This window comes from Polypterus senegalus, chromosome 7, assembly GCF_016835505.1.
Source record: "Polypterus senegalus isolate Bchr_013 chromosome 7, ASM1683550v1, whole genome shotgun sequence".
Classification (NCBI taxonomy): domain Eukaryota; kingdom Metazoa; phylum Chordata; class Cladistia; order Polypteriformes; family Polypteridae; genus Polypterus; species Polypterus senegalus.
The window spans coordinates 108,241,479-108,253,996 of NC_053160.1; the positions used below are offsets into that span (position 1 = coordinate 108,241,479).

General features: G+C 36.5%; 1 protein-coding gene across 2 annotated transcripts in view; it reads left to right on the forward strand.

Moving 5' to 3' along the window:
* The window catches only part of LOC120532774 (phospholipid-transporting ATPase ID-like), a 193,959-nt gene that overhangs the window by 134,871 nt on the left and 46,570 nt on the right, over nucleotides 1-12,518 (forward strand). For both annotated transcript variants that reach the window (XM_039759146.1, XM_039759147.1), the window contains 5 exons: nucleotides 5,653-5,696; nucleotides 8,414-8,579; nucleotides 8,785-8,973; nucleotides 9,077-9,192; nucleotides 10,462-10,626. In XM_039759146.1, the coding sequence (XP_039615080.1) occupies nucleotides 5,653-5,696; nucleotides 8,414-8,579; nucleotides 8,785-8,973; nucleotides 9,077-9,192; nucleotides 10,462-10,626 (680 nt within the window). The remainder of the gene's footprint in view (nucleotides 1-5,652; nucleotides 5,697-8,413; nucleotides 8,580-8,784; nucleotides 8,974-9,076; nucleotides 9,193-10,461; nucleotides 10,627-12,518) is intronic.

Below are 12,518 nucleotides of genomic sequence, written 5' to 3' on the forward strand. Positions count from 1 at the left end.
TACAGTTGAAAACATCAGGAAAATGAGTTTTATAAACACACTGTTATATAGAGGAAAATAAGTATTTGAACACCCTGCGATTTTGAAAGTTCTCCCACTTAGAAATCATGGAGGGGTCTGAAATTCACATTATAGGTTGCACTGCTACACATAAGTATTTGAACACCTGAGAAAATCAGTGTTAATATTTGGTACAGAAGCCTTTGTTTGCAATTACAGAGGTCAAACGTTTCCCGTAGTTCTTGACCAGGTTTGCACACACTGCAACAGGGATTCTGGCCCACTCCTCCACACAGATCTTCCCTATATCTGTCAGGTTCAGGGGTTGCCGCTGAGCAACACGGAGTTTCAGCTCCTTTCAAAGATTTTCGATTGGATTTAGGTCTGGAGACTGGCTAGACCACTCCAGAACCTTGATATGCTTCTTACGGAGCCACTCCTTGGTTATCCTGGCTGTGTGCTTCGGGTCATTGTCAAGTTGGAAGACCCAGCCACGACCCATCTTCAGTGCTCTGACTGAGGGAAGGAGGTTGTTGCTCAAAATCTCACAATATATGGCCCCATTCATCCTCTCCTTAATACAGTGCAGTCGTCCTGTCCCCTTTGCAGAAAAGCACCCCCAAAGCATGATGTTTCCACCCCACATGACGACATAGTGTTCTACCGACAGTGACCTTTGAAACTGTGGTCCCAGCTCTCTTCATGTCATTGACCAGCTCCTCCTGTGTAGTTCTGGGCTGATTCCTCACCTTTCTTATCATCTGTGATACCCCACTAGGTGAGATCTTGCATGGAGCCCCAGTCCAAGGGAGACTGACAGTCGTCTTTAGCCTCTTCCATTTTCTGACAATTGCTCCAACAGTTGATCTATTTTTACCATGGTTCTTCATCAGTACTCGGGAAGGAAAAGGGTCTTACAGTGTTACTGAAAAAAGAAGCAGGGAAACCCATGTTTTGCATATCATTGCATTCTCCATCAAGAACAGTTATTTTGCAAAATGAGAAAAGGAAATCTGAATGTGACAATTGAAAAGGTAGTTAGAATTGTAAATTACTTCTGAGCACAATCACTAAAACACCTTTAGTGGAAGAATATGAAATGCACTATCGCGATGTCATGCTACACACATAAGTTTGATGGTTAAGTTGACAGAGTGTTTTAATAAAATTTATTGATTTGCTCCCAATAACAGTTTATTCAGCACAGGGAGCATAATGATCTGGGTTATGTTGATGATGAAAAATTCATACTGGATGTTGCTTTTCTCACCAACATCACAGGACATTTAAACACACTAAATCTGATATTACAAGGAAACAAGACAGTTCTCACTGTTCCTGTTAGTATTGTTTTGGCTTTTCATGAAAAGCTACTTCTCTGTCAAGAACATCTTCAAGAAGGTGATTTTACTAATTTTCAGCTAAACAGCACTGCTTTCCACTCAGCAGAGTACATAGATTATTTTGATGATCTTTTAAGAGAATGTAACAGTTGTTTGAATGACCTAAAGCCACTAATGCCAATAATTTGTCCAGTTGAAGATTCCCTTTAGTACTGGAGTAAAATCAGCTTCAGATCTGAAAATTAGCTTATTGATTTGCTGAATAACTGCATTTTACAACATAAAGACAAACAGGAATTAGTGTTAAACTTCTGGACATGTTTATGTATCAGGTGGAGATTATGGTGCTGTCCTAACTTGCTCAAAAAAAAGTTTGATCAGTTTTGCATCCATGCATGCGAAAGTACATTTTTCAGCAATGGAGATTATCAAGTGCAAACAGCGTAATCCCCTGACTCACAAGCACCTCACTGAATGTCTGCTTGCTGCAACAACTGGATATCAACCTGACATAAAGAAACTAGACAGGAAAATGCAAACCCTGTCTTCACATTAGGCAAGCTTGCAGTATATATTTTGTATATTGTATTATATTAAATATATTTTAATGTACATATGAGTTATTGTTGAAAGTAACTGCAGAGCACATTTTTCACTAAAGAACCACATGCTGTGTATATAATTAATCGTAACTGAATTTTCATCAACTAAAATATTGCTATTTGACATGTTGTTTTTGTATTTTCAGCTGTTTCAATAAATTGTTTAAGGAAAACAAGAGGGAATGGTTATAAGCATTCTGACTGTATTAGTTTGTATTTATGGTAGGGCATGGCAGTATTCAAATGTAAGTTACATATTTTTCTTATATGAAGGCATTTAAAGTAGGAAAAGTAGATTGGATAATAAAATGTTAATAGTTCTAAATTACAGTAAAGTTTCAAATAGCTTTCATAATTATTTTAAGATGCATTTTTACTTTATTCCCATTTTCTGTTAAATGTTACTTAATTAAAATTATTCATATCTAGTGATATGCTATGATTACAACAAGAGAAATCTTTTTTTTTTTAATTTTTAATAGTTTTATTGTAATCATTCCATACAAGTCTCTCAATTTTTACAAAAAATTGGATTGAGATTGAAAAAAAAGTACCCCCACCCCTGAGAGAGAGTATGGCCAATGGGGTAAAACGTAAGGCTTGTAAACATACCTAAATTGATGAGTTTAATAGACCAATAAGATGAATGGAAAAGAAAAAGAAATTAGATAATTGCTTCCTCTGTGCTTTAAGAGCTTATTCTAAAATATTATTGATTAGATCCTGCCAGGTTTTGAAAAAATTCTGCACAGATCCTCTAACTGAATATTTGATTTTTTCCAATTTCTAATAGTTTAAAACATCGGTTTCCCACTGACTTAAAAGAGGAGAGTTAGGATTCTTCCAGTTTAGCAAAATAAGTCTATGTGCCAAAAGTGTAGTGAATGCAACCACAGTTTGTTTGTCCTTCTCCACTTTAAACCCATCTGGAAGAACACCAAACACAGTTGTTAATGGGTTAGGAGGGATTATGACACCAAGGCTGTCTGAAAAGCACTTAAAAATTTTGATCCAAAATCATGTTAATTTGGTGCAGGCCCAAAACATGTGACCCAGTGAGGCTGGGACTTGATTGCAGTGTTCGCAGTTTGGATCTTGCCCTGGAAACATTTTTGACTGTTTTAGGTGAGACAGATGTGCTCAATGTATAATTTTGAGTTGAATAATTGTATGCTTTGCACATATGGAGCTCGAGTGAAGTCTCTGCATTGCTACTTTCCACTCCTTTTCTGATATATTGATTAAGAGATCTTTTTCCCATTTTCCTCTTGGATCTTTGAAAGCGAGGGACTGTAAAATAATTTTATATATTGTAGAGATGGTGTCTAAGTCCTCGAAATTGAGCAATATTTTTTCCAGCATGGACAAGGGTGTAAGATGAGGAAAATTGGGCAAGTTCTGTTTAACAAAGTTCCTAATTTGAAGATAGTGAAAGAAATGAGTAGCTGGAAAATTAAATATGGAATGTAATTGTTCATAGGATGCAAAGATGTTGTATATATAAAGATCTCTAAGCAATTTAATCCCAAATCTTTTCCAGATATTAAAAACTGCTTATGTTTGCGAGGGTTGAAAGAGGTGATTCTCTTGCAGTGGTACAACAGATAAAAGCTTCTCCATCTTAAAGTGCTTTCTACATTGGTTTCATATTCTGAGTGAGTGAAGCACAATTGGGTTATTAGTATATTGCCGATAACTTGCATTTATTGTGGCACAAAGCAGGGAATATAAAGAAGTACTGCAGGATTTTACTTCTATTGAGGACCAGGCCTGTGTATGTTCATCTATTTGTGTCTAGGTTTTTATAGCTTGTATGTTTGCTGCCGAGTAATACAATTGAAAGTTGGGTAGAGCCATGCCACCTTCTGCCTTAGGTCTTTGTAGGGTCACTCTTTGGATGCGTGGATGTTTTGAGTTCCAAATAAATTAGGTTATTGTTGAATCTAATTGCTTAAAAAATGTTTTATTGATGTATATTGGAATGTTTTGAAATTAAAAAAGAAGTTTAGGAAGAATATTCATTTTAACAACGTTAATTCTTCCAGCTAGAGTGAAATGAAGGGTTGACCATCTATGCAAGTCTTGCTTAATTTTTTCCATACATTCATAATTATTTTAAGATGTATTTTTACTTTACTCCCATTTTCTGCTTAATGTTACTTAACTAAAATTATTCTTATCTAGTGATATGCTATGATTACAACAAGAGAAATCATATGTTCATTAAACTGCTCATTGTTACATTTATTATTATTCTTTTGAATTTCTTTTGAATTGCATTATATATATTGTAAGAGATTAGACAGACCACAATAAGAGTTGCAAGTTCTTTATTGAACTGACTGAAGATGTTGGATCTTCCGGTCTTAGGTCCTTCCAGCAAGAAGAGATGGGTCCACGTGGGCAGACACTGGAAATGATTTCAGTGGTGATATAGCCTTCAATCTTCTGGTCTGCAGAGGGAGAAAGAGAAAAGGCATTAGCACACACACCATCCCCTGGAACAGCATGGAATTACAGTGACCAGAGCCCTTAAGTTGTTCTCTATGCACATATGTGTGACTCTCTCTCTCTTTTTACAGTCATCCCTGACTGTACTTAACGTAACATAATATACAGTAAACCATTAATATCTTCTGCTGAATCCAGAAAACATGGTCAAATCAAGGGTGATAAAAATATTTTTTAGTATTTCAGTGGTCTGCTGTGACTTTGGCTTAATTTTTATAGATATCCTTTTCAATTTTGTGGCAGTATACATTGAATATTTATGAGCCATGTTAAGGTTTAATAAAACCAGACTGAAACTGCCTAACCTGTATTTGCAATTGCAATTACACCATCGTGTAAACCAGATATAGCATATTTATTGTACAGTATATCCCACTAATATAAGACCGGCACAATAGTTCAAGTCCAAGTCTACTGTCATGTGTACAGAACAAACAGGAATCCTTACTTGCATGTCTAACCACAAGCAACACTCCTCTCTGGGACCATGTTCATATATACTGCTCATCCATGAAGTACAGTATCTACAGCATTGCTTCTGGGGTGATACACCAGAACTGACTGTTAAGTCAAAAGTGTTTTTGCAGCTTAGCTGATATTTGCATATTTAGCACTTAAAAATTAACTTGCTGAATTTTTCTATGTAAATAATATGAAATCAACTTCACAGGGAGCTCAATATTTTTAGTACAGGGCATTTCTTTTAGTTATACAAGATGGAATGCAAAATTTGTACACACAGGCATGCACATTCCTTTTCAATTCTGATACTCTGTTCCTGTATATTTTTATTTGTGTGTAGTATAAGCAAATTGATTCATATTCCTATGTTTCTGTAGAACAGGTGACAGCTGAATTCTTCTAGTCCAAGAAATAATTTGTCCTTGTTCTGATTTATTACACATGCTGTATAAGTAAGTGAGTATAAGTGTAAAGAAAATGAGCAGCTGCATTTCACATGATACAAATCAAACACTAAATTACAGGCCAGAAATTAGACCTGTACACACACCTAATAAAACTATTTTACATAAAGTAGCTGCATTCCAAGAATAGCAATAATAGTCTTTTGCTACCAACATTGTTATCATCCTTTTCTTTTTATATGCCCACTTTTTTGAAATTGAGCTAATAATAATTAATTATTAATAGTAGCTACATTATGAAGGCCTAACATTTATTTGCTTCTTTTGCAGGTGATGTGTTTGATTTCACAGGAAACCGCTTGGAAATCACAGACGTAAGTTTTGATTGGCAGTACCAGTAATTAGTCAGTTCAGCCAAGGTTAATTATGAAGAAGATTCAATCCACAAGCACTGATTACTGAATAGGAAAAGTGTGCTAAATTCCATACAATAGTCCAGGTTATTGTCATTAGCTAGAATGTCAGGTCAATCACCTTATTCTAGTCTTTCTGGTCAATAAAAGAATACTCCACCCAAAAATTAATTTTTGCTAAAATACTATTAAATAAGCAATTTTCAGAAAACACTCAATATGATTGAGGTTTTGATCTGAAGGCCCACCCCTTTCCCTGGTCAAGTATCCTATAAACCTATACAGGTTCCTGCTCAGTAATAACTAATTCAGGGATGGGCAAAGTCATTCCTGGAGGGCCGCAGTGGCTGCGGGTTTTTGTTCCAACCCAGTTGCTTAATTAGAAAACAATCCTTTCCAATAATTACATTTCATGGCTTGTTAGTGCTTTAACTCTGCTATGTCAAGTCATTCTCATATCCTAGATTTTTTTTCCATTCTAAGGATATCATCCAAATACTTTGAAGTGTAAAACGGATGGGTAATTCTCAATCCTTCACTTTTTTCTCTTCTCTTTCCTTCCAAGTATTTAATTAAACCAAATAGTGCATGATAAATACACACAGGTGTAAAGGGTAACAAGCAAAATGGATAACTGCTGGTTTCTTTTGTCATTCGCATTTTATTGCTAATAAGGAGCAATTAAAAACCGAGAATGCAGCTATTTAAGAGTTAAATAAGCAATAATGGTTCAAAATCTTAATGATGGAGACAACTAAAATGAAGCAGAAGTGTTTCTAGAGCAATAAGTGCTTCTTAATAAGCAATTGGGTTGGAACAAAAACCTGCAGCCACTGCGGCCCTCCAGTAATGACTTTTCCCACCCCTGAACTAATTCATTGGCTACAATGGTGCGTCATGTGATATCAGCATTGCAGAGGGTGGTCTAAAATGGGTATACACTAGGTTATTAAAAGTTAAAAAAAAGAAAGTGAAAACATTATTGGGTGCCTTATAAATCCAAAGAAAATAGCAATTCAGACAACAGTACTTTAAATGTGAGCATTTGTCAAAAGACAAAAATATAATCCAAATATAAAAATCAGTAAAAAAGCATCCAAATAAAGATGCAGTGCCAAAGCTGCACATTTCTCTTTAGCTTATTTTGAATACTGCTAGACCATCTTCCTAAATGGTGGCCCTGTATCATTAGATTTCACAAGCAGGAATCTGGGCAAATCACAAAAAACACTAGGTTTTTTTTCTTAAAATATCAAAAAATAGCAAAATTAATTGCGATGGGTTTGCACCCAGCCCAGAATTGGTTCCTGCCTTGTGCCCTGTGTTGGCTGGGATTGGCTCCAGCAGACCCCAGTGACCCTATTTGGATTCAGCGGGTTAGAAAATGGATGGATGGATAGCAAAATTAATAAACAATACAAAGAAGTCATAAAATTAAACAATGATTAAACAGAAACAGAATGCATAAAAAATGAAAGCATATTTAAATAACAAAAAACAAAAAAGATTAAATAAACAAGGAACAAACTTGACCCAAGTTGGCAACTCTGGTTGTATCATTAACAATTTACATTTTCTTCTTCATTTTGTTTGTCTTAATATTTCAATGTCCTTGATCAACCATCTCCATACAGCTTAGTTCTTAATCTCCTCCCCACCATTTCGTTTAAATTTTTGTTTATTTTTTTTACTTTATCGATCTACCACCCCTTTGGCCTCCCTCTTTTTCTCTTCCCCTGTACTTCCATTTCCATCACCATAAGAAACCATCAAGAAACATAAATATAATTAACCAATGCATGGGGAGTTCTGTATTTAGCAATTGGTATAATCTGCTCTTGAATTTTGCCTTGTAGTTTTTACTACTGTACTGTATTCCAGAGGGTGAACTGTGAAGAGGACTACTTGTATTCTATTTTGTGTATTCTATTTATGCAATTTTTTGACACCCATTGCACTCCCAACCTACCTGAAAGGGGGTATCTCTCTAAATTTGTCATTCCCAAGTATACTTCCATTTTTTTCACAACAAAGGTAGTTTTTGAGTTTTTTTGTCTTCTTAGGGAGCCAAGGCTGAGGAGCTGCCAAAAACAAGGCCTATTAAAGCCCATTGTTGCACTCTTTGTGTGATTTTGGACTATACAAGAAATAAAGTGTTATTGTTAAGACAGGCAGCTCATCAATTGAAAACATCAATCTTATTCGACCATGCTTCACTGTCACTCTTAAAAGAATTTTCCAGATAATGGACATTTTGATATTGTTTGTGATTGTAAATTTGCAAGCCCATTGAAACCAGTTAAATCATGAATGCTGTTACTTTCATTTTCCAAAAGATTAAAACTTTTTCTTATGCATCACAGGAAATTGTAGCTGAAACAGCTGTTTTTGGGCTTGTAAAAAAACATATTCAATATTAACAGTATCATTACCACGGTCAGTGGAATTGTTGTCTGGAAGGGTGTTACAGCATACACTCCACATTGCAGGGCTTGACAATACTGTTAGAAAGCCCTACTTTTAAATCATGACTTCTATTAGATTTAAAAAATTTGGAATTTAAATTATTCTGCTTTTTTCTTCTTTATTTATCTTCATTGTTGCTCACTGGATGTAATCTAATTTGTTGCATGTTTGTTCAACTATCTGTCTAATAATTTGCACCCTGTTGTTTGCAGTACACAGACCGGGTGGACTTCTCTTTCAACCCATTAGCTGATCCCAAGTTTGTATTTCATGACCATAGCCTGGTAGAAGCAGTAAAGCTGGGAGATCCAGAAGTTGAGACTTTTTTCCGCCTGTTGTCCCTTTGCCACACTGTTATGCCTGAAGAAAAAGAGGAAGGTGAATGAAATATGCAAATTATGATATATACTGCATATTCTTGGGGTAGAGACTGGGATATATTCTTAGCAGAACTGAATTTTACATGGATTTTCTGTGGTACTGGATGATGAACTATTTCGAAAGGGGAGTCTGTATCAGGGAATGCCCTGAGCATTTTCAGAAGCATTCATTTGAAAGTGTTTTTTCATTCATTTATGCTTAGGTTTATTGCTATACCAGGCTCAGTCACCAGATGAGGGTGCTCTTGTCACTGCTGCAAGGAACTTCGGTTTTGTGTTTGTCTCAAGGACGCCTGAGACCATTACAGTAGTTGAGATGGGTGAAACAAAATGTTATGAACTTCAAGCAATCCTGGACTTCAACAATGTGCGCAAACGAATGTCTGTCATTGGTGAGAAGCAAGGAATTAATCGATATAAAGTCAGTTAAATACAGAAAAAATAATTTAGTTATCTGATAACTTTTGTGTTTTTTATTAACTCTGTGTGAAATAGTGCGTAATGCAGATGGGAAATTGACCCTGTACTGCAAAGGAGCGGACACCATCATCTACGAGAGGCTACACCCAGACTGCAAAAAACTGATGGATGTAACAACCGAGCACCTAAATGTGAGTTGTGAAACATATGGGATTGTACACCTTAAAATGTACATCTCCAGGAATGTTTGGTAGAACTAAACTATTTGTGTGTAGGAATGCATCCCTACCTTGTGAGCAAGAAAACTTGCATTCAATTAATTAGCCAGTTCAGTATCCAAAAAGGAAAAATAAATATTGTGGGCTAGGACAACATTTGGAACTTTTCCAAACAGAACAGTACAAACAGGGGAAAAAAAATCAGTACCCCTGACCTCAAGTCAATGCTTGCATTTCTTTCAGTTCCATATGCTCTTGTTTTCTTAATTTATCTAATTACCCTTAATTACTTCTTTCACCTGATCATCTCCTATTATCATGTCATTTTCATGTTTCATGACTAGAATTGTCTTTATGTAATATCCATCTTCATATACTGCCTTTTGTAATGTATGTATAACTCTATGATCTTTAATCTGAACTTTCATTGTTTCTCCATGTGTGCTTTTCATGCGTCTTTGTAAGTTACTGCTTTTGCAAGGAGGGAGAGCTTATCGTTGCTGTGCTGCATGCAAGGCAGGAACAGCTCCTGAAAAGAGTGCCAGTCCATCACTAGGACATTTAGGCACACATTCACAATAAGACAATTTGGAACTGCCAGTTAAGAACATCTACATTATGTATCTCTGGGATTGTGGGTAGAAATCTCATGTAAACAAGCAAGAAACTTCAAGTGAAAAATGACCAGGATCTGTAAGGCAACAACAGTGCTGAGCACTGTACCACCATGTTGGCCAACTATATTTTTTTAGGGTGTAATGTACTGACATTAGTTATAGTAAAGGTTAGACAGACATAATACATAAACTATAATATAAATATATTGGGCCCACAGTGAGCAAAATTATTTACAGGCTACAAGGGGCAGAACAAAATATTCATATTAAAATGCATACAGTGACCCTTTTAAAGACTAAATGTGTTAGAAAATGATTGACTGACTCAATTTGTCAATACATAACATTTTCAATTCTAAAAGAAGCAAACTTACAAAGGCATGTCCCTTTCTGTATATATTTTAGTGAACTAAGGGGAAAATGAAAGGCTTGTTGAATGTTATTTTCTGATTTATAAATAACATCATCTGTTAAAAATCTTGTATGACTACAGTAAAAATGTTCTTTGGACATACTTGCATGTTAATTTGTAAAGCATTATAATACAGAATAAGATTAGACTGTGTTTGTGTGCATGACTTGTACCCTATTTGTTCAAATGAGGCTTTGTGTTCTTCTGCCACAGGAGTTTGCCGGGGAAGGCCTACGTACACTAGTATTAGCCTATAAGGACCTGGATGACAGCTACTTTAGCAGCTGGAAGGTCCGTCACCATGAAGCCATTACCTCACTGGAAAATCGAGAAGAGAAGCTTGATGAGCTGTATGAAGAGATAGAGACCAACATGAAGGTATTTTTTATTGAATTTATTAAAAGCATATAACATTCCCCTGCAGTGGGTTGGCACCCTGCCCAGGATTGGTTCCTGCCTTGTGCCCTGTGTTGGCTTTGATTGACTCCAGCAGACCCCCGTGACCCTGTGTTCGGATTCAGCGGGTTGGATAATGGATGGATGGATATAACATTCCATACAATCAAGTCAAACTTAAAAAAACTAAATTCAACCCCCACCCATGAGAAAGAGAGGAAGGACAACAGCCAAAGTAAAACCTTTGAGAGTGGTAAAGAGAGAAAGGAGTCTTTCTCCCCAATAGAGATGCTTATCCATCCATCCATTATCCAACCTGCTATATCCTAACTACAGGGTCACAGGGGTCTTCCAGCCAACACAGGGCGCAAGGCAGGAAACAAACCCTGGGCAGGGCGCCAGCCCACTACTGGGCATATACATCCACACACCAAGCACATGCTAGGGACAATTTAGGAGCGCCAATGCACCTAACCTGAATGTCGACTGTGGGAGAAAACCTGAGCATCCAGAGGAAACCCATGCAGACATGGGGAGAACATGCAAACTCCACGCAGGGAGGACCCAGGAAGTCAACCCGGGTCTCCTAACTGCGAGGCAGCAGAGCTACCACTGCACCACCTAGAGATGCTTATTCTAAAATAATAATAATAATAATAATGATATTTTATTTATGTAGCACCTTTCATACACTCAAGGGCACTTTACAATTCAATAAACACATTAACAAGACAATAGAAATTGCATACAAGAAAATGAATAATACTCATTGAAGAGATGTTTTTTTAACAGGTTTTTGAAATGAGTAATAGATTTTTCCTGGCGAAGGCTGAGAGGAAGAGCATTCCAAATTTTAGGGGCTATCACACTGAAAGCTCTGCCACCCATAGTTACTAACCTTTATTTAGGTACAGTTAGTAAGTTAGCATCTGATGATCTTAATGCACGAGCAGGAGTGTAAGGAAGCAGCAGGTCAGACAGATAATGAGGGGCTAAACCATGAAGGGCTTTAAAGGTGAGAAGAATAATTTTATATTTGATTCTTGAAAAGACTGGTAATCAATGCAAATCATAAAGGACAGGAGTAATGTGAGCAGATTTTTTAGTATGTATAAGTAGACGAGCAGCAAGATTCTGAACATATTGTAATCTATTGATATATTTAGTGAGGAGGCCATAAAACAATGCATTGCAATAGTCCCGACGGGTAGTGATGAAAGCATGAATCAGTGTTTCAGTATCCTTCACACTAAGGAAAGAATGCAGATGAGCAATGTTGCGAAGATGAAAAAAAGTTGTCTGTACTGTTGAGCTAATGTGTGGTTGAAAAGTAAGAAGCTGATCAAAGATGGCATTCAAATTACGGACTGATGCTGAGGGTTCAACCAGGATCCCATCAATATCAATTTTTAGCCCATGAAGGGTAGAGAGGACAGATTTGGTACCAACTAATAGGATTTCTGTTTTATCAGGATTAAATCATAAAAAATGATCTGTCATCTAATCATTGATTTCCCGATTGTAATCAGTCAGTGCAACAGGTAAAGATGTTGCAGTTGCATCAACAGTACTATAGAGTTGTGTGTCACTGGAATAGCAGTGGAAGCTTAGACCATATCGACGAATAATCTCACCTAATGGAAGCATATAGATGTTAAAGAGAATTGGACCTAGAACTGACCCTTGAGGGATACCTTGTGTGAGTGAAGTAGTGGCAGATTTGTGTTCCCCAAAAAAGACATAATACTGGTGATAAATGAGGTATGTTGTGAACCAAGAAAGAGCAGCAGCAGAGATACCAATAACTGAAAGTTGGAACAGTAAAATGCCATGGTTAACTGTATCAAATGCTGCGCTAAAGTCAAGGAGAACTA